At 44.8% G+C, this 26,440-nt stretch overlaps 1 protein-coding gene across 1 annotated transcript; it reads right to left on the bottom strand.

Moving 5' to 3' along the window:
- Nucleotides 1-611: 611 nt before the first annotated feature.
- LOC311312825 (transferrin receptor protein 1-like) lies at nucleotides 612-26,090 on the bottom strand (the record flags this gene model as incomplete). Its single annotated transcript, XM_084442831.1, has 17 exons — nucleotides 612-792; nucleotides 1,569-1,642; nucleotides 19,591-19,779; nucleotides 20,003-20,087; nucleotides 20,211-20,290; nucleotides 20,658-20,725; nucleotides 20,839-20,902; nucleotides 21,009-21,094; nucleotides 21,189-21,308; nucleotides 22,440-22,612; nucleotides 22,757-22,896; nucleotides 23,076-23,171; nucleotides 24,474-24,596; nucleotides 24,722-24,809; nucleotides 24,935-25,072; nucleotides 25,177-25,462; nucleotides 25,988-26,090. The coding sequence occupies 17 exons, from the start codon at nucleotides 26,088-26,090 to the stop codon at nucleotides 612-614; spliced, it is 2,094 nt and encodes a 697-aa protein (XP_084298957.1).
- Nucleotides 26,091-26,440: the final 350 nt, after the last annotated feature.

The following is a 26,440-nucleotide window of genomic DNA, read 5'->3' as shown; positions in this document are numbered from 1 at the left end:
GACACAGACATAATTACATTGCAGTCCCGTTCTCACACACAGGCACATTCCTTGTTACATCCACTGGACCTACGGTAGCCCTGGGTTTGCGCGCCTCAAAGAAACGCCTCACGAAAGTCCCTTCTGGCCACAGCTGCGGCTCGTATTTCACCCACCTCTTTGCATATGGCGGATATTTTGAATGAGCTGAACCGGGTGCATCTACGCGTTTCGCATCCCATCGTTTAGCGATAACACCATTGAGTTTAGGGTTAAGGAAGACCCTAACCCTAACCTTAACCCTAACCTTAACCCCTAACCCTAATCTAACTCTAACCCTACACCTGACCCTCACCCTAACCTTAACCCTAAACTCTATGGTTTTCTTGCTAAACTGGGTTGCGAAAAGTAATCTTGCGAACCGGGTTCGGACTCGGACATTTTCACAAGTGACGTCACGGCCTAGTTTTTCTTTCAAGTAACTAGCCAATGTGTCCGGCTCCAAGTCAGGCGAGAAGCGTGTAGCAAAAACACTCATCTTAGTCGTTATTGATTGTATGCTTCCCCCAGCACCAGTTCCAACAATCCCGCTTGTCTTCTTCTCTCTAGAAGGGTTCTTCTTTCGTGTAACGTCAGAGGTCCAACTCGGTGTCGTGTAGCCATTCCAGCATCTCGGGTCCTAGGTCAAAGAGGCTGGCTTCCGAGGGTGGTCTGTACAAGGGGCAAGTGGTGATCATATGTTCGGCTGTCTGTTCAGGGTCACCGCACTCGCATGCCGCACTGTCTGCCAGGCCCCACTTCTTCATCTTCATTCTAGAAGGGTTCAGGCAGGGTTTGAGACTCGAACTCCCAAAAAATCTTGTCATTATGGGTTCAAAGAGAACTGCCCCACTGATGTTATCTATGGTTCTGTTTATATCTTTTTAATGCACCAAATTGGACATTGTGTATCATACATGTTAGGTACATACATATTTTTGTTTAAATAAAACTGAACCATAGATTTAAAAAGAAAGAAAAGAAAAGGACCAGTGATTTAACAGAACTACCATTATCCAGATGGATTGAAACCGAGTGCCCTAAAAACCTGAATAGTTGGGTGCGACTTTCATCTCTCCAGCCAGAGCCACAGAGGGGATCTAGAACAAAAATCTCCCTACTGTAGCTTGTGGCCTCAGTGTCTGGTAAATGTTCAAATATGAACAGACAGATTGCAACGTTCAAACACATGACTTTCAAGTTGAAAAAAATAGATGTAGGCTAGTAGTTAATGAAACATCGCTATCATGCCTTGTTATTCTCGCAAAGATGATGATCAGCAATGAGCAACTTTCTTTTTCAGTAAACAAATAAAGGCAAAACTTACACATTGTCCAGCGTCCAGGTTCCCATAGGCCTACTGGGAGAATAATCCAGGGTAGACTTGCTGCATTATCCTGGGAAAGGAAAATAAAAGTTGCGTATTCGTCAGTCCCTCATTATTACAATAATAGCTTACACAACAGGAAATGAATGAAACCTACTACTGTACCTACTATCACTAGCCAAGACTCTAGGCTACTTGCGCGGACCCCGTGACGTCACCTCACGCCTGGGCCACCTGCGTGGGACCCCGGACCGCGATCTGTGAGGCTGCAGCTAGACCCTTCTCCCCTACTCCCCCCTGTCAAGGGCAGTTTTCTGGTTAGTTGGGAAAAAAACTCCACAATCATAGATAAAACACGGGGAATGTAAACATTCACTGTCCAATTTGGAAATCTCGTTCTGTCCACGTTTACCATAACAGCTAGCGGCCAGTGATGCCAATTTAGCGACTTTGTCGCTAGATTTAGAGACTTTCCAGACTCCCCTGGCGACGTATTGAGAAATCTAGCTACTTTTTCTAGTAATTTGGGGAATTATTGTGTTGACAAGGTAGCGAGCTCAGCTCACGAGTCACGACGAGAGAAAACTTTTTTTGTATGGGATTAGAATCATGCCATAATTCGAAACTGAAAAAAAACGATGTGAAAGGTTGTAAGTCAGTGTTTGAATGCTTGAACCAGGTTTTGCAAGACTGAAAATAAGTTTTGAAGGCTTTCACAATGTTTTGATAGGTTGAAAATAAAATTTGAATCTCTGAAAATGTTGTTTTATATTTGAGTTTTCTTTTTTCACAGCTGCAACACTTTTTTCAACCATTCAAAGTCAGTTTTTCAGAGATTTGGCCACACACTTGCGAGGTTGCGAGTAATGTCATTTTGGCAGCGTTCTTCCGCAGACGGTTTTGAAAAGGTGGACTTGAAACTCCACAGCAGCGGTCTGAAATGAAAAGTTGAAACTCAGTGTCTGAATGCTTGAAAAAGTTCAAAATAAGTTTTGAAGGCTTAATTGCACAATGTTTTGGGGGGAGCTTACTTCTCCATCTTCTTCACCACCTCAACCATCTGACGTTACCGGGCCCGGCAGCAGCATCTCTAGGCCAGTGACGTTAACGCTGAGGATAACCGCCGCTCCCGCAAACAAACGGAGTGGATGTACACAGTACTGACCCGGCCTTGTTTAAGGACATCACTGAGGAGGCTCGGGCTGTGTTAATCGAGAGGGGAGTTTCTGCTTTTCATAACCGGAGGAAGTCCAATTATCCAGCCTCAATCCGCGACCAAGGCTTGGGAGGTAAGGCACGCTCCCTCACTAATAATCTTTTCACCTGCCGTCTTCCAAACGGGGAAACAGTTTCCCGAGACTGGGCTGTGTATTCACCCTCCACGGGCAGGCCCGCATTAAGGCACCCATGGGCCCCTGGGCTAGGCATTTTCCTAGCCCCCCCCCCCCCCCCCTCCCAGTAACAGTACCCTCACCACCACCAGCAACACCACCCCCGCCACTGCTACCAACACACACACACAATTTCACTATATTGTAACAATCTCTGCAACTCAGCATTTGTATTATTAATTTGCTTATTATTTGAGCCAAGTTTCATATTTATAAGTCAAAATTTACAATTCTACTCTTAAGCCAGGCGCACACACTCCGGTCCAGCAACTCCACATCCACACTCTAGCGCCAACATCTAACTAATGACGCAGGCACGCTCCCTTTAACCCCCCTCCCTCACCAACACAAGCCCTGAGCATCAAGAACAAAAACGTATTCATCACATACAACCTGGCTGCACGCATCATTCTGTCCACTCACAAGTAGAGCAAGCATAAGATAGCCTACTGATCAATAGAAACGCGCAGGTAGGCTAATAATACCTTAGGTTTAAATTTGATTTGCATTCAATGCATTCTTACCTTTAAAAAGGCTTCTTCCTGGCTTTACGCCTGGCAAAGTTCTTAATTAGAGCAGTAAAGGGCTCTCAGAATGTCATTTTCCTAAGACATCAATGTCAAGTGGTTGAGTCTTTCTTGTCCCATTGTAGAGCGCAGTCTGTTTTTGAGGTCTGAGTTTTGAAAAGGAGCGCTCTCGAGAGGCATTGGATACAGGCAGAGTTAAGTAAATCCTTAAGGCTATATCCATGTTTGGAAATACTGAAGACAGGTCCATCTTTCTTATTAATCTGAATGGTATTTCTTATGAAGCATTGCAGCAGCTGAATTTAGCTAAAGCTTTCGCTACATTTTCAAATACGAGTCAAGCTATGCTTTAGCTATAGAGCATAGCCCTGTTGCACAGTTGCACAGCCAGGCAGGTAGCTAGCTACTTTGACAGGGCATCCATCGTAGGCGTAGCCTACATCGGTGTAATTAATAGCTTTGATTATGGCCCTGTTACAATGGAGTAGAACGTTAATCGACCTTGTTAATTAAACTTGTAATTAGGTGGGCTAGCTTGTAAAAGCTAGCCCAACTTGTGATATTCCCACTATTTCTTTCTTTCTTTCTTTCTTATTATAATTCTCCCCAGTTTTTTGGCCCTTAACTACTTCATACCTTGTGCTAGAAACTTCATTCAAACTTTAAAATGTTCATCGTCTTTAGCTGTTTCCCGGATGTATTCAGATTTTTGATATTTTTTATAGTTTTTTAGTAATTTAACTTTTAATAGTAATTTTTGTGCCATTGAAACTGCTGGTGGAATGTTCAGTATCATTTGTTTTTAGAGTGGTGGCAGCTGTTGCTTTGAAAATATTCACACAATTTGTAAACTGCTGGCACTCCTACAGTTTTGAAAGCTCACACACATATTATACATCAAAACATTCACACAACTGTGCTGATTCGTACAATATAAGTATCTAAGCTGTGTGACTTATAGTTTTCGCTGTATGACGATTTGTTCGGCAACTGCGCTCCATTGAAACGTATGGGCCCACACTCTACCTTTTGAGCTGCTAATTTTGCATTTTTACCCTTTTTCTAACTCGTCGCCATGCCTACAGTTTTTAAGCTACACGGACATATCATATCCTAAAATGTTCAGCATTTTCTCAGGATTCCTACGGTGTCAATATCTAGGATGTGACATTTATACTTTTTGAGAGAGAGCTGTCTGAATCGGACATGCCTTTCCATTGAAGTGAATGAGAGGATGCTCACAGTGTCAGTTGGGATTTGAATTTGGGGACACGTGCAGGCTCTCTGTACAGGCACCCTTTTATGACTATTGTGGTAGCATTCATATTCCTTCCTTCTTTCCTTCCTTCCTTCCTTCCTTCCTTCCTTCCTTACATCCATCCTTCCTTTCTTCCCTTCCTTCCTTCCTTCCTTCCTTCCATCCTTCCTTCCTTCCTTCCTTCCTTCCTTCCATCCATCCATCCTTCCTTCCTTTCCTTTCCTTTCCTTTCCTTCCATCCATCGTTCCATCCTTCCATCCTTCCTTCCTTCCTTCCTTCCTTCCTTCCTTCCTTCCTTCCTTCCATCCATCCATCCTTCCTTCCTTCTCTTTCTTTCTTTTTTTCTCTTTCTTTCTTTCATCCATCCATCCATCCATCCATCTTTCTTTCTTTCTTTCTTTCTTTCTTTCTTTCTTTCTTTCTTTCATCCATCCATCCATCCATCCATCCATCCATCCTTATTTCTTTCTTTCTTTCATCCATCCATCCATCCATCCATCCATCCATCCATCCATCCATCCATCCATCCATCCTTCTTTCTTTCTTCCATCCATCCTGCTTTCTTTCATCCATCCATCCATCCTTCCTTCCCTCCTTCCTTCCTTCCTTGCATCCTTCCTTCCTTCCATCCTTCCATCCTTCCATCCTTCCATCCTTCCATCCTTGCTTCCATCCTTCCTTCCTTCCTTCCTTCCATCCTTCCATCCTTCCTTCCATCCATCCTTCCATCTTTCTTTCTTTCTTTCTTTCTTTCTTTCTTTCTCTTCGTGGTGGTCTCGCCACCACGCCACAGACCCCGCAACTCAGCCCCTGATTGAGCTAGAGACACACAGTCTTCACCAGTGGGTGCAAGGAGACTGCCCGGAGGTCTTCATGGTGGAGTCAGGTAGGTGGCCCGGAGAGGGGTACACTGTCCCCGACTGGCTCTGACCTGAGGGGGTAGAGTCTCATCACCACGCCACTATCCACGCCACGGGCCCCACAACTCAACCCCTGAGTGGGCTAGAGACACAGTCTTCATTGGTGGATGCATTGAAATTGCCCAGAGGTCACTGTACTGTCCCCGACTAGCTGTGACCCAAGGGGGCGGGGCCTAACCAGCACGCCACTATCCACGCCACGGGCCCCACAACTCAGCCCCTGAGTGGGCTAGAGACACACGGTCTTCACCGGTTGAGTCAGGTAGGTGGCCCGGAGAGGGCTACACTGTCTCTGACTGGCTCTGACCTGAGGGGGCGGAGTCTCACCACCATGCCACTGTCCACACCACAGACCCCACAACTCAGCCCCTGATTGGGCTAGAGACGCACGGTCTTCGCCGATGGGTGCATGGAGATTGCCTGGTCCGTAGTAGTTCTAGCAGTAGCTGTTACATACAACTGCAGCAGCTAGCCCACCTCACATTTTCTCCAGGAAATGTACTTTCTAGTTCTCGTTTACAAGCTCAAAATATCTGGTGTGCAAAAGGCCTAGCCTGCTTGTGGCAGATGTTGCCCGTCTCCTCAGCTCTAACTGCCGGCGACTCATCGGCCAATGTTGACGCAGGGTCTTCGTCCTCAGGCCCAGCACTTGCAGCTACTTTGAAATACCCCGTTAACTTTGGGATTTTTGTCAGTAAATGTGTTTCCCTTTCTAATTTATCGCTTTGTTTTTTTACGTTTAGTCGACCCACTTTCACTTTTCTTTGAGTTTCCATTGACATCTTTGGCTATATTATGTCGTCTCTCAAGTCGAAGTCGCTCACAAAACTTCACTCAAGCAGCCAGTCAAATCACCAGCTAATCAAATCACGGTATGTAAATACTCCAGTCACAGAGCCAATCAAATCGGCAATCGAATCGCGCGGAGCTTTGAACTTGAGCCACTTCGAGTCCGCTCCAAGGAACGCAGGACGCCCGTAGCGGACTGTGCAGCGGAAAGGGCCCACAGTGGGCTGTGGGCCCTTTACGCCGTTGGGCCCTGGGGCTGAAGCCCCGGTAAGCCCGTGCATTAAATCGGGCTTGTCCACGGGTAATATTTTTTGCTTTCCATGTATGCTTTTTTCAACGCAAAAAAACTGTTTGTTAGTGGTTTTTCCGACTGGAAACATAGCGAACGTTGTTGTGATCACGAGAGGAGCAGTGAGCACTCGGATAGCATAGCAGCATTGCTTCGACGCTCATCAGGTGAAGGGACTGTGAATGCTTCACGTGTGAAGAAGTTGGAAGGAGGGAAGAAGTACTGGCGCAAAGTTCTGAAGCGGGTTGTAGCCATGGAGGTATAATATAAATTGGTTGTAGCTGTCATTCAGTTTTTGAGTGAGAGGGGGCTGCCCTTCCCTGGGCATGATGAGTTTCTTGTGTCCCCAAACAATGGGAACTATCTTGGCATTCTGGAGCTCATTTCCCAATTTGATCCTATTCTCGCTGCACACAGATAAATATGGAAAGAAAGGTCGAGGCAGTTTATCCTATCTATCATTCACTATATGTGAGGAATTGATTCAGCAAATGGGCAACAAAGTGAAAGCTACGATAGCTGCAGAAATAAAGGAGGCAAAGTATTTTTCTGTTATTGTGGACTCTACCCCTGATCTCTCCCATATTGACCAGCTTATGTTCATTTTTAGATTTGTGAGAAGAGAGGGGGTAATTGTTGAACGCTTCGTTGGCTTTGAACCAATTGAGAGTCACACAGGGGAAAGTCTCGCTGATACTGTAACGGCTATGCTTGACAGTTTAAGCTTAGATAGCAAACTGCCGAGGACAGGCCTATGACAATGCTAGTAATATGTCAGGGCGTTATAACGGGCTGCAGGCTCACTTAAAAAAAAAAAAAAGAATTTGTTTATCCATTATATACCCTGTGCTGCACATTCGCTCAATTTGGTCGGTGTTAACAGTATAGAAGGCAGCTGTCAATAGATAAGATAGATAATAGAGAAGTAGTTTATTCGACCTTATGCAGTCTCTCTATTCCTTTTGTGCGGGTTCTACTCATAGATTAAACACATTTTTCAATAATGCAGAGATAAGGGTAGAAACAACATTGAAATCACTGTCATCTACACGATGGAGTTGCCGTGAGACCATCTAACTTCCGTAGTTTGATGTATTTCCGACGCAAACAAGCTATGAGGGTGGGACATATGTTTAGAGGAATTTGATGTGGACGGGTTTTAAGAACTTGACAGATTCGATAGAATGATAGTGTTGATTGACGGGCGGATGTCGTGAGATTATTGGCCTAAAATCTAAGGTATCCCACGTCATTACACGTGACCTACCATTTTCCAGGAAGTAAGAAATTATATACTTTGATATAAGATTACAACAAAAGTAGAATTTTGTCAATTTTTTGGCATACATCGTTGAATAGGTGACCAATTCTGTGAACCAAAATGGGACAGAATGCTTTTTTCATTTCAGTGCAACTTTAATATGTCCTTCATGGCACAGTTTTGGGACTGTATCTTGAGAAGATTCAATATGACAAGTGAATCATTACAAAAGGCTGACATGGATCTGTTTACTGCAGTTAGTCTCCTCGAGTCACTACGATCATGGGTCTTTTCACTTCGAGACAAGTTTGACCAGTTTGAAACATCTGCCAAGAGTGTTCCTGATATCTGCCGGTCATACAGAGATGAACTGCAGCGGGCCAAAAAACGCAAAATGTTTCTTCATGAATCTACAGAGCATGAGGTAACAATGAAAGGCTGAGAGCGATACAAGGTGGAAACGTTCTATGTCACTATAGACAAGTTAGTCAGCTGTTTAGACCATAGATTGGCTGCATACCGGAACATAACTGACCACTTTGGTGTTCTACTGAACATGGAATGTGAGGATTCCACTGCTCGTGAAGAGGCTGATGCACTCTGCACTCTCTACCCGTCTGATCTAGATAAGAACTTTGCAGAGGAAATTATCCAGTTAAGAAGCTTTGTGCAAAAAGAGGACAAGTCTCCTAAAAAAATGTTGCAACTGCTCTTGAAACATTGTGTTGAGACAGACAGACCCAGGAGAGGACAGGAGACAAGAGGAGACGTGGAGACAGACAGACAGACAGGAGGAGAAGTGAAGACAGACAGACACAGACCCAGGAGAGGAGGGGGAAAAAGAGGAGAAGTAGAGACAGACAGACGGACAGACCCAGGAGAGGAGGAGAGGAGAAAAGAGAAGTGGAGACAGACACAGACCCAGGAGAGGAGAAAAGAGGAGAAGTGAAGACAGACAGACAGACAGACAGACCCAGGAGAGGAGAGGAGAAAAGAGGAGAAGTGGAGACAGACAGACAGACCCAGGAGAGGAGACAAGAGGAGACGTGGAGACAGACAGACCCAGGAGAGGAGAGGAGACAAGAGGAGACGTGGAGACGGACAGACAGACCCAGGAGAGGAGAGGAGAGGAGGAGAAAAGAGGAGAAGTGAAGACAGACAGACAGAGACCCAGGAGAGGAGAGAAGTGGAGACAGACAGACCCAGGAGAGAAGAGAGGAGAAAAGAGGAGAAGTGGAGACAGATAGACAGACAGACACAGAGACCCAGGAGAGGAGAGGGAGAGAAGGAGAGGGACAGGTATGTGTCTGCGTATTTGTTTGTTGGTACAACCTACATTAGACATATTATGAGGGGAAAAAAACAGATGCCATTTCATATTTAAAATGGGAGATTAGTTTACATTTTGATTGACCCTCCTTATTTGCAACCTTTTATCATCAGAAGGGAAAATGGATCAAAGAGAAGTTGCCACACCTCAGAGACAGCCTTTGGAGAGAGGGAGAGGAGATAGGACAGGTGTGTGTCTGTTAGTACAACTTTCATTAACCATACATATTTAGATAGATTAAGATAAAACACAGAAAAGATCTACTGTTTTATCTTTAAAACGGGAGATTAGTTTACATTCTGATTGACACACTTTGTTGTTTGCAACCTTTTATAATCAGAATTGAGCGGAGAGGTGAAGTTGTCATACTCTGGAGAGTGGAGACAGCCTTTGGAGAGCAGAGAAGAAAGCCCCAATAGAAAGATCTCTGCTGGAGTAAAACGGTACTGCAGCCTCAGTTTAGTAGTACTGTATAAGTTTAATTACATGTACCTGTGGTCATTGAAGCCCATCTCCCTTAATTGGAAGTGCTTGGTGGAAAGCTGTGAGCTATGAATGTGTAAATAATTACTATGAGTGTACTATAATTGTGTGGAGAATATTTTGTAATGCACTTTATTATTTTATGTATTTTAGACCACAAACACACATACAAACTTGTAAGTCCAGTGTCACACAACAGTCATCATTATTCAATTCTACAAATCTAGCTATCTCTCTCCAGTGCCTGATTCTATAATCGGAATCTCCATCCATAATCGTAAGCCTCAAACAGCAATCCTTAACTGTGGCTCGCCCTTTAACAAGAGGGAAAAAAGGAGAGGGAGAGACAGGTGTGTGTCTAACTGCCTAAATTGCGTAGTTTTTGTTTGTTATAATAACTTGACCTTTGTTTGGCCAGCCGTCACGGAATGGTGGGGGGTAGGGCATGTCAGACATTTGTGCCCAGGGGCATATCATTTGATAATCCTCCCCTGCTCGTGCTCAATCGTTTTTTTGGGTTGCATGACGCCCCTGCCCCCCGCCGCATCAGCCTCTCTAGAGAATCGTCAATCCCAAGAATGGGACCCAAAATATTGCAGCACGGCTAGAAAGACATCTGATATATTAAATTGCTATGGGCAGATGGACGGAGGGTCAACTTCCTACTGGATTGACCTAGACAGCAAAGGACTAGACCTTCAGAGAGAAATAAGCAGAGTTCAAATTCACGATTTGGAAGAAGAGTTAGATGAGAGACTTCAAACCATAGTTGAAGACAAGGGTGAGAAAGAGGAGACAGATAAGGCAGGTGCACCAAGGAAACACCGACAGGTGGACGCCAATTTTAATCTTCAACTTAGACTAAACATAAGACCACCAGTTAGATATCCTGCTGGCATGAATCCAAGTTTAATAAAGGGCACCTAGGGACATTACCAGGGATGTGCACAGATAGACACGAGGTGGTACTAGAGCACCTGCCTTTTGCCCTCTGGACAAGGCAAGTGCCCTTTTGAAAGTACTGTATGTGGCCCATGGTGACATCGATCATGGTGACAGCGCCAAACAGCTGAGCCTAAATTAGCCGACTGCCCACCTGCTTAACAAGCTAGCTAGTCATAATCAATTAATGGATTTAACGTAATGATGACCACCACACGACCAATGTCGGTAGAATTTGTTGTTGGTACAGCATGTGAAGCTATGAGTGTACTTACCCCCCCACACACACACACACACACACATCTCACCGCGCAAGGTTTCCTCATTTTTCACTGAGCACCTGCCCCCCAAAATGTCTGTGCACGCCACTGGACATTACATACCGTGGCAGACACTTGACCTTGCGGGGCTGATCTCTAGACTGCCTGAGATCCATGGGGGGGACAATAAGTGGATTAGGGTATTCGAAGAAGAAACTGTGGGCAAAACGCTAGTCTGGGGGGACATTAAAGCAGTATGGGCGCAGTCACTAGGGGCACCCACTATGGAGGACTTGTTGAAACAGTGAGAATGAGTGGATGACTAGCCCCATGGCTGACGGGACTGAGTTCAATGCATACCGTGCAAGGCTATGGCAAACACTGCGTGCAGAATATCCCACGAGGATAGAACCCAAGGCCCTGAAGGGAGAACCCCACCACATACATTAAACAAACTAAAAAAGTGGAAAGAGGAAACTAAGGAGGACATTGAAAACCCTGGCGGCTGTAATGATAATTAGGTAAGCCCCAAATGCTGTTTGTTTCCAATGCAGATCCATTGTCTGAACTTATTTCATATGGTATGCCAAACCGTAGAATCACTTCTCTGATTAAAAATTTAACAGTGGTTTCAGCTCCAAGATCTTTGCATGGAACCATTAGGCCCATCCGCCCAGGTCGACGAAAGAGGGTCTAACCTGGGCCTTTCCTCCGGAGAGGGAGGTTGAAGAGGAATGCGTGTGTGTGAGTTGACACTGAGGAGTTGACCTTTGAGCACGAACAGAGGTCTAAATCAAGTGGCACCACTCTGACAGAGAGAGCGCATTGGAGCACACACACATTTGGGAGAAAGAATTGGGAGAAGCATTTTAAGAGGCTGTAACTGATTGACTCGTGATAGTAGTTAAAGCAATAACATATTAGATTCATGAGCCACGGATAACAATAAAACCTGGTGGTGAGGTTCTATAAGGCGTGGTAGGGACTTCACATAATAAGCCATCACCTTGAGGTCAATAGGTCAGTAGCCTACTCTTCAACAAGAGGAGCTGGCCCTCAGCTGCAACAAGGGGCGGCCTGTGATTGAGGGGATAGAGGGCGGGACCTCCTCAGAGATCCAACATCAAGATATGTACAAGGTATTGTCCATGTATTGGAGAGATACAAGAGATACAAGGTATTGTCCACCTGTCCACTACATTCCCTCCACATGTCGGCCTCTCAACTGTAGTAATAACGGTAGCCTGCGCCTATATCTTTCAGTGAGCAGTGGTACCATTCCAACTCCTGGATCCCCTGACCACAGATGCTGAACCCATTGGCCTACCGGACCCATATGTGAGTAGGCCTAGGTAATATCACTGCATCTCATGCAGTCCTGTCTTCTCTTGCTTCAATAATTGTAATGTTCCTCTCTTCACAATCAGATGGCCCTGGCACATCCATAGCCGTAGATGGACACAGTACCAGAGCCGTAGATGGACCTAGCAGAGCCATTGATGAAGAAAGCACAGAAATACCAGAAGCAGAGGTAAGCCCAAATGTGGAAGTTTCACATGTGCCTGCAGTCTAATGAACATGTACTATCTTCTTATTAATATTAATAATCAACCACCCTACTGCAGGGCATGACTGAAAACCCCTGAACCACAAGGAATGACAGAAATGAAGTAAGTAGTAATTCATATTGCCAACTACATACCCAGCTCAGCTACTCTGACACATTTCCCCTGTCACAGGATGTAGGTGCCATATACAACCGCAAGCTGCTTGTGACAATAGAAAGCAAGAAATTGGGTATGGAAAGCACAAGATTGGAAATGGTATATAAGCGGCTACTAATAAAGAAGCTAGAGATAAGAAAGCTGGAACAGGATGTAAGTATAAATTCGAACACAGCAGAAGGTCATGGTTAGGACTGCATTTTTAATTTCTGTGTTTTCTCTCCACAGGTTGAACGAGTGAAATAAAAACAAATTTAATTGAACTTGAGCATATGTGTTTCTTGAAACTGTACATGAAAGGTATAACAGAAAAGGTCACCACAATAAGCCATGAGAACCAATGGTTCCTGAGCCTAGTGGCCTGTAGGGGCAGGAACCCACCTCCTGTTCCTGTAGTGTGAGGTGGCTTGATGTACAGTACAAGTACACCCCCTGGACATGACACTATATGTCGCAGGGATTTGTCCAATCCTTGATACTGAGTGACAAGCAGGGAGATATCGGGTACCATTTTTAAGTCTTTGGTATGATACGGTTGGGGATCAAACTCAAGACCTACCAATCTCAAGGCAGACACTCACCACAATGAGGTCCAACTGAATATGTAGGAAAAATGTACACGTCACCACAATGAGGTGTAACTATGTGGGGAAACTAACACAAGGGTCACAGTGACACACAGCAATGATATTTAGCTGAAATGTGTCCCTGTAAAGGTCCCTTACTGCCATCAGTTAAGATACGTTAATCCACAAAATGTTATATTTTAGACTGTAATGTCAAATGACCGACATTTCTCTGAAAATGTATGTATGTATGTATATATATGATTCGTTCTGGAGACAGTGAAAGAATGATTTTTATAAGCTTTTTTGTGTTCATCACATAAGGGTGAAGGTCTTTTTTTGGCTCGGGGACATTTTTGGACATGCAGCTATAGTTAGCCTGACAGTTAACCTGCTCCGGAGCAGACTAGTTCTGTGGCATAATTTACCATGGTTACTGAGCTAGACTTCAAATGAGCCACAGTGATGGAACCGAACTCTCACTAAAATAAGTTAGACTTGCCGAAATAAGACAGGATTTGCCTTAATCCGGCTTGATGGAATACCCCCCAGGTCCAGCCTGGCTTATGTGCGTGGCTGGCTTGTTTCTGTTCAGGACTGGTAGGACAGAAGCTAGTCATGCCACTGAAATAGCTGTGAATTGAAACGACATGAAATAATGTCTGATAAATTCTGATAAATTAAGATATAAAGTCTTGTCGCCTGGACACATCAGTTCCAAAACGTAAACAACAGCGTTTGTTTAGCTACATATAGACTAGAGGAGTTTAGCTCAGCATAGACAGTTATTTCTGAGAATGTCCCACGTGGGAGTCCAACGCTCTGACCACTACTCTACTTGTGCAGTGGAGATCGGCGGTTTGGTTTTGGTGTCCTCCTTCCAGTCCCTAGTGTGGGTTGGGGTTTGTTTACCTACATATAGACTAGAGGAATTTCGCTCAGGACAGACGGTAATCTGAGTTTAAGTTTAATTAATAGGACAATGTGCACATACATTAAATGTTTGCAAGAAACAAAAAGATGGGCACACCAGATTTAGCTAAAAGCTACATTCCATCTGTAGTCCTTAACAACACAGTAAAATCTAAAACCACGATAGACACACTTTTAGCACATCGAATTTCTAATATGGCGGAAATTTTCAATGTTGTGTTTCAGTATATTGCAGGTTTTTTTTTATGTGTTTTTTGAAGGTCAGTGAGGTGTCTAGGATAACCCCTAAGTACTTAAATTTGTCAACATTTTTTATTTGTTGACCACTGACGTAGATGTTGGGGTGCTCACTTTGTTTTCTCTTGGAGAAAAAAAGTAGTGGGCCTAAGATTGAGCCCTGCGGCACTCCCATGGAGCAGGATTTTAAAGAAGATGTTTTGTCTGTAATCCTAACACATTGAGAGCGGTCCGCAAGGTTTTATTGTATCCATCTAATAGCGTTGACTGAAAGTTTGAAGTTGGCTAGTTTTGACAGAAGTACCTGGTGATTCACAGTGTCGAACGCTTTACAGAGATCGAGAAAAACTGCTCCTACCACACACCCCTTGTCAAGACTACCCTTCACGACCTCCAGGAAGTAGCAGCATGCAGTCTCCGTGGAGTGGTTTGCTCGGAAACCGAACTGCATGGGGTGTAACAGATTTTCCTTGTTTAGGTGGGTGGTAACCTGCTTACCTGCTGAGAATGTCCCACGTTGGAGTCCAATGCTCTGACCACTACTCTACTTGTGGAATTTAGGTAAGTGATACAAAGGTTGGAGTGAAAGGATGAATGTTTGGAGGTTTGGGGTATAGTCCCATACTGTAAAGTCATCCCTACTGGGTCTTGAACCCTGGTCTCCTGGGTGCATACCTGCAAACTAGTCGCCTTTCGGCTACAATCGCAGTTTTTTTTGTCAATTGGGTCATTCATATGAATCGTGCAGATCCGGGGAGTTCCAAAATAAAAGTCACGGAAAACAATTACACAACAAAAAAAATCCTTTTTTTTTTTTTTTTTACTCACTTGGCATTGGTCCGAATAGTACACTGTATACTGAAGTATGACGTCTACTGAATCTGATATATACAGAATAATATTTCGAGGGCCTATTCATCAGTTAAGTGATAATAATGGGCAACCTTAATCTAAAAATATGCAAGCAAAGAGTGTCATCATATCGATACAATAATATGGGTAAGACCATTCTAAGAGGAGAAGTCGTTTTGTGTGTTTGTTTTTTTTATAAATCGGTATATGTATCGGCCGATCCTGAGGAAAATAATCGGTGATCGGTATCGGCCCAAAAAATCCAGATCGGAGCATCCCTAGCTCATGTCTCCGTCTCATTCTTTCATGCATTTCAGGCAATGGAGGTTGGTTGTCTATTTTTGAGGGAGAATAAAGTGTAAAAAAGTAATTGTTAGGTTGCTTAAGTAAATAACTAACTTTTTATGAGATATCTGTTCTCTCTTTTTAGGGAATAAGAAACATTGAAATTCTGATTAAAATGTTTCAACTGTGAATCTGGATATTTACATAATTGTATTTGGGGTTGTAATTGGGATGGATATATTATGCGCCTCGCAAGAACCATGTATCTACTCGCACACAGAAATTCTAGTTTCAAAGCGCTCCAAAAAGCGTCATTGGCATATTAAAATCACTAAAAATGTATTCCGGGGGAGGATGTGCCCGGACCCCCGTACCATAACTTGGTTTCGGACCCGTCACCTTTTTCACTCTCGGGAGTTTGCAGGTTTGCGGGTGGGAGTCCAATGCTCTGTTGGTTTTGATGTCCTTCTTCCCGTCCCTAGTGTGGGTTGGGGTTAGAATAAGGGTTGGGGTTGGGACAGGATCTGATCTATAAGGCAAGGGGTAAATGTTGGAGTGAAAGGATGAACATGTGGAGGTTTGGGGTATAGTCCCATAAAGTCATCCAACTCCGGTCTCCCGGGTGGGAGTCCAATGCTCTGACCGCTACTCTACTTGAGCAGTGGAGATCGACGGGTTGATTTTGGTGTCCTTCTTCCAGTCCCTAGTGTGTGTTGGGGTTAGAATAAGGGTTGGGACAGGATTTGACCTATAAGGCATGGGGTAAAGGTTGGAGTAAAAGGATTAACATGTGGAGGTTTGGGGTATAGTCCCATAAAGTCATCCCCACCGGGTCTTGAACCCCGGTCTCCCGGGTGGTCCGGAGTCCAATGCTCTACTTGTGCAGTGGAGATCAGCGGATAGGTTTTGCCAACAGAGACATGCAGGCCAACATTGTCGAGAGGGAGGGAAGGATAACCCGACAAACTATACTAGCTGCGCGGACGGCCAGTCACGCACAAAAACCTGATTCAGTCATACAAAAGTGATTGTCATACAGATGAACAAGTTTGATATTGGACTGATTGACGAACGAGACCACTTAGTCTATCAAACAATTACATGACTGAATATGAATTCATTCATAATCACATGTGCTTTGGGCCATGCAACATTTGTAACAAGATTAACTGAGATTTGAAGTTGAAATAATGAAATGAGAAATCAACAGATAAAAAATAACTAAAGTTGGTGTTTATTTCTCGGTCTTGCCAAAACATTTGGTCCATTCCAAAACATTTGGTCCATTCCATTCCATTATATTTGGTCCATTCCATTTGGTCCATTCCATTTTAACACAACAAACATACAGTACTGTTGGCTTGGAAGCGGCAAACAATGATTTGCTCTGCAGACCTTTACCTATATTCTTCAGTACCAGTACAGTACAGTATCTTATTTCACAAAATGTGGGAAAAAGAAAAACACAGAAAAAAACAGCACCCTTTATACCTTTGCCTCGATTTAGCTTATATAAAATTACCATACACATCAAAAGTCAAGACATGCTGCGACTAGAAAGCAAAATAAATATACAACTCTGGGGAACTCTGTTCCCGATAAGTTATTACTCCCTCCATCAGTGGAATATGGGAGACACTGCCCCTCACACACACATTCACTAGCAGGAAAAAACTACCTTCAACATTTTACATTATGGAAGACACTGCTCCCCATAATGATTTTAATTACAGTATGGAAGACACTGCTCCCGATGATGATCACAGTAAACATGGAAGACACTGCTCCTGATAATGCTTAAAGGTCCCCCATTATGAAAAACTCACTTTTTCAGTGACTGTGTACATAGGTACATTTGGGTCTCCTACTAACACACAAACTGTGAAATAAGAAGACTACCCGAATACTATAATAATAAGATTATCCGATTTGCACCAAATTGCTGACGCTTCATGAAGGTCGCATTCTGAACACATCTATGCGTCGGTATTGAGTCACACTTACAGCACCACCTACTGGTGAAACAGGAAGTACTCATAACTCCTACATACGTTATCCGATTTACTCCAAATTGCTCATGCTTGATTAAGGTCGCATCTTGAACACATCTGTAAGTCAGTATTGCATCATACCTACAGCGCCACCTACTGGTGAAACAGTAAGTCCTCATAACTCCTACATACGTTATCCCATTTACTCCAAATTGCTCAGGGTTGATGAAGGTCGCATCCTGAACACATCTGTGCATCAGCATTGAGTCATACTTATATTGCCACCTACTGCCTACAGGAAGTCCTCATAACTCCTACATACATTGTCTGATTTACACAACATTTCTCACACTTCATCAAGGTACTGTCCTGAACACATCTATGTGTAGGTATTGAGTCACGCTTAGAGCACCACCTACTGGTGACAGGAAGTTTCTCAGTACTGGACACTGAAATAGCACACCCTTTAACGGCGCCGCACCCCGACACGCATGGGGTGCGAGGGCCCGCTCACTGCTGCTTTCAGCCCTAGTTGCGAGTTGAATTGTGAGGACAGGATGTGCCATGATAAGTGAACGGACTGGATTAAAATCCAGGAATTGCCTCTTCACATAGCAATCTGCTTTGCTATCTCCATCTTGGAAAAATAATAATTGTCAAAAGAATAATGAGTGCGTAATCGCAGAATAACTGTACATGCTTTAGAAGTGCAAAACAATTCATGGTGTTTGATGCAAGCACACTGATGCCACAGGCTACAGACCCTTAGTGAACCCACAGGCTACAGACCCTTAGTGAACCCACAGGCTACAGACCCTTAGTGAACCCACAGGCTACAGACCTTTAGTGAACCCACAGGCTACAAACCCTTTGTGAACCCACAGGCTACAAACCCTTTGTGAACCCACAGGCTACAAACCCTTAGTGAACCCACAGGCTACAAACCCTTAGTGAACCCACAGGCTACAAACCCTTAGTGAACCCACAGGCTACAAACCCTTTGTGAACCCACAGGCTACAAACCCTTAGTGAACCCACAGGCACATACTGTAACAGGCTACAGACCTTTAGTGAACCCACAGGCTACAGACCCTGTAGTGAACTCCCACAAAGTCTCATCATATTTACAGACACACGTTATTTTGATAAACTGACCACATGTTGGGAATCTACATGGTTACTTTCTCCCCTGAAAAAATATGACAATTTAATAAGCTGACATACAGTCGTAGAGCCTAAATTAAAAGGCTGTTACATTGCAACTCTTAGACAGTGAAACAAGCGCATTGATTTGATGCGAACTGATGAGAAATATTGTACACCCCTCCAGCCAATCAGAATTGAGTATTCACCCAGGCCATGGTATAAAAGAATACAAGGCATAAAATAATATGATTTTGTTTCTCTGATGGCCCGGTCATATCATATTTCATCCAATGCTACATAGAGGCATGCTAGAATGCATAATCTGAATGATATTTTCTGCAAAAATATTCAACAGTTTGGGGATCCCAGAGACCTATATTCACTTGTTGAAAATGAGCATAATAGGGGACCTTTAGAAAACAATTACAGTACCATACACATACTAGAAGTCAGACGTGCTACAACTAGAATGCAAAATAAATATATATACACAACTCTGGCAAACACTGTTCCCGATAAGTTATAACTCCACCTTTCAGTGAAATATGAGACACACTGGTCCCGATAAGTTATTACTCCACCTTTCAGTGAAATATGAGACACACTGGTCCCGATAAGTTATTACTCCACCTTTCAGTGAAATATGAGACACACTGGTCCCGATAAGTTATTACTCCACCTTTCAGTGAAATATGAGACACACTGGTCCCGATAAGTTATTACTCCACCTTTCAGTGAAATATGAGACACACTGGTCCCGATAAGTTATTACTCCACCTTTCAGTGAAATATGAGACACACTGGTCCCGATAAGTTATTACTCCACCTTTCAGTGAAATATGAGACACACTGGTCCCGATAAGTTATTACTCCACCTTTCAGTGAAATATGAGACACACTGGTCCCGATAAGTTATTACTCCACCTTTCAGTGAAATATGAGACACACTGGTCCCGAAAAGATATTACTCCACCTTTCAGTGAAATACGGGAAAATGGAAGATAATAATAATAATAATTCCTAAGATGAGAAACATAAGCTGCTCCTCAAAGAGACTGACCAGATGCATTGATTGGCTGAGGAGGCAGCCAGACACATCTACGGCCAACACGTGGTTCTGCACCAACCGAAGAGACAGCTGCCCCGCGAGTTGCCCCGCCCCGGTCGCTAAGGCGCTGATGCGATGGGCGGTGAAGGCACCAAGGTGATATTTGTTGTCCAGGGAGGTGCCGTAGTAAGGGTACTCCTCCTATAACACACACACACACACACACACACACACACACACACACACACACACACACACACACACACACAGGGAAAAGCAGCTCTATTAGACAGACAGATATCAACACAGACTATCAGAGTTCTGTATGTATGTCTACAAACATATTGTTGTTATGGTACGGTTAAAGTGTTTTGAGTGCGCGTGTGGCATGTTTGTTTGTGTGCGTGTGTGTGTGAGGACTTGCCATTTGAATGAAACTGAAGGAGAGGGACGGGATTCCGAAGGCCAGGAACGGGTAGGCAGGGTCTCCTAACTGCATCGGCTTCAGCCTGAGGGACAACGCGCAGGTCAAAAGGCGGACTGTACCTTTAACTGGACTAGGCCTTTTTACACAGCTATAACCAATGGACTTCGATTCCCTGTTGTGTCTGCACTCATCATTGTGTACTCACACTGTCCCCTGCAGGTCACCTCCTGCCACCTGATCATAAAGGCTTTTCCCTGATGAGACAGAACCAATGGGGCTCCTCACCTAGACAATACAAACCAGATTATCCCCTACACAACCCAGATTATCATCCACACAACCCAGATTATCATCCACACAACCCAGATTATCCCCCACACAGCCACGATTATTATCTACACAAAACAGATCCACACAACCCAGATTATCATCCACACAACCTAAATTATCATCCACCTAACCCAGATCATATACATACAGCCCAGATTATCATACACACTAACCAGATTATCATATACACACAACACAGATGATCATATACACAATGAGATGATCATACCCACGCAGCCCAGGTTATCACACAGCCCAGATTATCATACACAACCCAGATGATCATCCACAGGATTAGAAAAACGTAGTGGCTGGTGTGTACCTCCTTCATGGTTCTCTCCAGGAGGCTGTGCAGAAGTGGACTGGCCGAAGCTTTCAAAGTCCCATGGCCTGTGGATGACACACGTCTATTCAAAGAATGTGTGAATAAGTGTGTATGTGTGTGTGTGTGTGTGTGTGTGAGTGCCAGCATGTGTGTGTCTGTGTGTGTGTGCAGTACTCACCAGTGACAACTCCATCCAGGCTGATGTAGGCGAGAGCCTTTTTGGAAGGAGTGCAAAGGCAGGCCTGGAAATGAACATTACAGATTACATACACGCACATGCACACACACACACACACAGCCCTGAAAGACTGCACCATGCCAACACACACGTGAGGCTGTAGTTCCTACCTCCAGCCACTCGGTGGCGCCCACGCTACCGTATTCCCCAGCACTCCAACTGGCAAACACCAGGCTTCTCCTGGGCCTGAAGCCGTCTGCAGAGACACACAGGAGTCAGGGAATAAACTGTGTGTGTGTGTGTGTGTGTGTGTGTGTGTGTGTGTGTGTGTGTGTGTGTGTGTGTGTGACCTTTCTCCACCATCTCAGACACGGCTCTGGCCAGCTCCATCAGTAGCGTGGTCCCCACAGTGGCCTTGGCATAGCCAGGACCCCAGGCATCTCTCTGAGCCCCCAGCACCACATATCGATCTAGAACACACACACGCACACGCCCGCACACGCACACCACTCAGTTACTATTAGGGCTGTCAAACAATTAAAAAGGATTAATCTAATTAATTATGTGATCTGAAATTAATCAAATTAATTGCAAATTGATCGCATATCCATCTTTTGCTGGCAGGGGTTGATTGAGGGGATGATTGGCGCGGTCAAAAGCAGCAGAAATCGCGAGAAGCGAATTCTTTTGACCAATCAGAGACTCTTGTTAAGAGGGATTTTCGGCCGGGATAACTACTTATAGGAACTGATTTTAAACCTGAACTGAACAAACTAACGGAGGATTGGGCTGGCCAGATCACTAGCTGTCAACATTGAGATGATAAATTAGGTTAGAATTGCTCCGATTGTATGCAAATTCTTTCTTGCAGATATAGCTCAGGACCACGCTCTTATTTAACTGTCCCATCTGGGAGTTTGTTGAGAGTAAACTTTCCGCTTAGGCATTGATGCTTTTGTGTGACATACAACGTAGCCTACGGATTCAGGTCCAAATTAAGTTTGTCGTTTCAATAATGTTAAATCAGGCAATGTGCCACCTAATGGAAATCGATGACTGCGATTCATGTGTGTTAATTTTGATAAGCATGTTAATGTTTGCTTAATTAATCTAATTAACGTGTTAAACTGCCAGCCCTAGTTAATCTCAAATGTGATGGATGGGGTTGAGGTCAGGGCTCTGTGCGGCCAGTGACGTTCTTCCACACCAACCTCACCCAATCATGCCTTTATGGACTCAAATCAAATCAAACTTCATTTTGATTCGACCCCATCGAAAACCTTTGTTTTGTCTGAACTAGAACGTAGATTGCGAGCTAGGCCCTGTCGTCCAACATCAGTGTCTGACCTCACAAATCTGGATGAATGTGCAAAAATTCCCACAGACACACTCCAAAATCTTGTAGAAAGCCTTCCCAGAATAATGGAAGCTGTTATAGCTGCAAAGAGGTTACCAACTCCATACTAACGCCTATGAATTTAGAATGGGATGTCATAAAAGCTCCTGTAGGTTTAATGTGTAGGTGTCCCAATGCTTTTGTCCATATAGTGTATGAAGGATTGTTTTCATGTGTAGCCAGGACTAACAGCGCTTCCACACACCTGGGTCTGTGAAGCCCTCGATGACCCCGAACACGTTATGGATCTCTTTGCTGACCAACACGTTGTGCACCTCCACTGTGGCGCTCTCGCTGTGGCTGGCCCCGCCCAGCCTGTAGGTCCCGCCCTTCAGCGCGCCCTTGAAGCTGGCAGGCGCCTCAGGTCCTCCAATCTTCCTAGAGAGAGAGAGAGAGAGAGAGAAAGAGAGTAAGGAGTGTGAGCAATCATGCATGCCTGTATTGTGTGTGTGTGTGTGTGTGTGTGTGTGTGTGTGTGTGTGTGTGTGTGTGTGTGTGTGTGTGTGTGTGTGTTGCGCTCACATCAGGATCTTGTCTGCGGTCTTGGCGGTGATGGTCTGGGCCAGTATGGAGGGAAGGCCGGAGGACTGCGTGGGGGGGAACAGTGTGTGGTTGAAGGAGGGGAACCCGGGGGTGTAGGGGTCCCCCGTCCCCAGGTGGACCTGCACAGAACACACACAGAACACGCAGCTGGAACCTCAGTTCTCTGAAATAGCAGTTCTCACCAATTCTCCTCAACACTTGGTGGGAAAGTGGAAAATGTTTTGTAGCGATCAACAAAACGGATAAATTGTCACTACGTGTGTGTCTCTGTGTGTGTGTGTGTGTGTTTGTGACTCACGTGTCCGTACAGCTCCGTGGTGTCCTGGTAGTTGTAGTCCTGAGGGTCAGGGTAGATTAGGACAGCAGAGGCTCCTAGCTGAGCAGCGTTGGCAACCTGACACAGGGACAGACAGCTCAGTAATGTCATCCATATGATGATATTGACAGGGCGACAGCACAGAGAGAGGGGGGACCGAGAGACACCCAGAGAAAGAGAGAGAGAGAAGGAGAGAGTGGGGGGAGACAAAGGCTGTCTCTGAATGTCCATACTATGTATGTACTGTAGTACATACTATATAGTACGCCAGATGTAGCATGCTACATCAAAATTGTACCTGCTACATCTGGCGGACTATATAGAAGGTACTACATATTCCCGAAATTACCCCAAAAATATACTAGGCATCGACAGGATGCTATTCCGGAAACAAGATGGCAATTTGAGTGAAATGTTGCAGCACGTCACTGTAAGGTTTCCGGTTTGTTAAAATTGGTGCAAGTTGAGTTGGATATTTTTATTTTTTTTAGCAGATGTCTTAGTTATATCAAGATTAAGCTATTGGCATCTGTGTGCTTATCGGTGTCATATTTATTCAGTTTGAGTAATTTACGATCTAGCTAGCTAACCACCTTTAGCTCAATTGGCTCAGTTGCTGGTTAGCGATGAGAGACGGAGTCCCAGCCCAGTTGATAATCCTCCGTTGTGGGTTGGGGGGATGCAACGGTCGGCTGGGATCCTGCCTCTCATAGCTAACCAGCAACTGGTCAGTGGACTGTCCCAGGCCAATAACGTTATCAAACAAGCTTGGGAACTAGCTGGCTAGCATAATTTAAGCATAACAATCCAACGGCTAACTCCCCCAAAATAATTTCTCCATTGCACAAGCTTCTCACCAACCCCAATAATGATAAGAAGCACAAGCTACTGAGTGCAACGGAGAGAATGAATTTGGAGGAGAGTGATGCAGCTGGTTCTAAACGAGGCAAAGGAAGAACATTTTGTGGATTATTATCACAGCCATTCCACAGTTTGGATTATACAGAAAGGTGAGGTTCGAGCCTGTTGGATGACCTACTCCAATGCCTGACTAGCTCAATATTGTTGTAAGTTTAACATGAACCGTATGCGAGCCGGAGCCCGTCATTTTCACTGGATGAATCGAGTAGTTTGCTACATTTATCTTGTATACTACATTTATCTTGTATACTAAACATGTTTTCGTGGAGTATTATGTACTAAATAGTATGTAGTATGCGAGTTGCAGTATGTACTATATAGTATGTAGTATGGACATTCGGACACGGCCAAAGAGAGAGAAAGATAAAGATAGAGATAGAGAAAGAAAAGAAAGCGAGAAAGAGAGAAAGAAAGAGGGGGGAGAGAGAGAGACAGAGAGAAACAGAGACAGACACACACCTTCTGTGCCAAGCTGATGCGTCCAGCACGGAGAAGCACTATGCGATCTTTCAGCTCCACATTTAGACTCTGCAGCTCTAAAAGGTCCTCCTGGCGGCCATAGTTACCGTACACGACCTTGCCCTACACACACACACACACACACACACACACACACACACACACACACACACACAGTCAACTACCTGTTCCAACAAAGTATGTTGTGTAGTACAATACACACTGACTCTACCAGCTTGGTGACTCACCTGGACACTTCCTCTTCTGCTATAGGCCAGGTAACCTTTAGGCCGGCCCACCTCCTCAGAGCCAATCAGAACACGGTTTGGCCGCCCACTGTAAATGAGGGGATGGGATTGGAAGGAGGAGAGATAAATACTCAACTCATTAATAGTTTGTGGGTGTGTGTGAGAGTGTGTGTGTGTGTGTGTGTGTGTGTGTGTGTGTGTGAACCTGTCTACCTGTCCTGAGTCTGCAGCTGTACATAGTGGGCGTCAGTCCAGGGTGTCATTTCCAGGCTTTTAAAGGCGTCAAACACTCGGCTTCCCAGCAGAAGGTCTCCATCACTCCCAGCTTCATGACTGGACAACTCAAAATCACTGTGAAGAGAGGTGTACATCACAGAACCATTGGGGAGGTGGAGGACCCTCCAAACAAAACATGAGCAGTGATTGTGTATCTGTGTGTGTGTGTGTGTGTGTACCCCAGTCTCTTGTCGAAGGCCTCCATGGTGAGTCTCTGCCTGAGCTGGTTTATGATGCCACTCCAATCAACTTCCTCAACTTCCTCAGCCCCACCTTCATCCTGAATCTCTTCAGGCACGACCACTTCAGGCACACCCACTTCAGGCCTGCCCACTTCAGGCCCGCCCACTTCAGGCCCGCCCACTTCTCGCCCGCCCACTTCTCGCCCGCCCACTTCTTTCTCACATATCATTGGAACCTGCCATGGTGAACGATGACTTGCATAGCCAATTAGGCCGCCTGAAACTAAGCAAACCGGAACTGGTCAATAACATGGAGAGAAATATGACAAATTAAGGATGGCAATTCAAAAAGGCTGCATTCCGAATCGCATACTTACCATTAGTTACTTTACTACCAGTACGTACTACAGCTGCTCCTTGAAAGTACATACTTTGCACACAGTACACATACAATTGGGACATACCACTGTCCATAACATTGCCCTTGAAATGTGCCCACATCCGTAGCAGTCCCTAAAGCAACATTCGTCCACAGCTGTCGCGACTCGCACATGTGATTGGGGGTCAGAAAAGCCAGAAAAATGTGCTGGCTTGCATAATGCAAAATACGACCAGATGTAGTAGGACATCCTGGTATTTTTGCCACACTGCATGTGGCATACTATGTATTGGGACATACTACATCATTTTTTGGCATACTATGTAGTATGGAAGTATGCGATTCGGAATGCAGCCAAAGCCACTTATAGATTCAGAGAGAGAGAGAAAAGAGAGACTGAATGAGAGAGGAGAGACGACTGCAGCATACCGATGACGACCGAGAGGGTTCCGAGGACGAGGTAGCAGCACAGCTTGCGGTAGTTCTTCTGGGGGCGGGGCCTGGATGAGGGCGAGCCCTGTGATTCGCCCATTGGCGCAAAGGGGTTGTCATTGGACAGACTGTCCTCCACATGAACCCCCCCTTCCTCGGGCTGAGAGAGGGAGGGAGGGAGGGAGGGAGGGAGGGAGGGAGGGATGGATGGATGGATGGATGGAAGAAGAGAGAGTTATGTATGGCGGTATGACGGGAGGACAACCACACTCGGAAGAGGCCTTCACACATCCACACACACTCACCACTTTGGAAAAAGCCAGTCCTGTTTGATCAATTGTCACTGTCATTATGAATCTGGAAGAAAAAAAATACATAGAATGACCAACATCCGCCTTGTCCCATGTGTACAGTATAGGGATGAGACGGTATGGATTTTTGCATTACGTT

Source organism: Borostomias antarcticus, assembly GCF_949987555.1.
Source record: "Borostomias antarcticus genome assembly, chromosome: 9".
Taxonomy (NCBI): Eukaryota; Metazoa; Chordata; class Actinopteri; order Stomiiformes; family Stomiidae; genus Borostomias; species Borostomias antarcticus.
The sequence above is the reverse complement of the archived record's forward strand: the minus strand, read 5'-3'. Positions and strand labels throughout refer to the sequence as shown.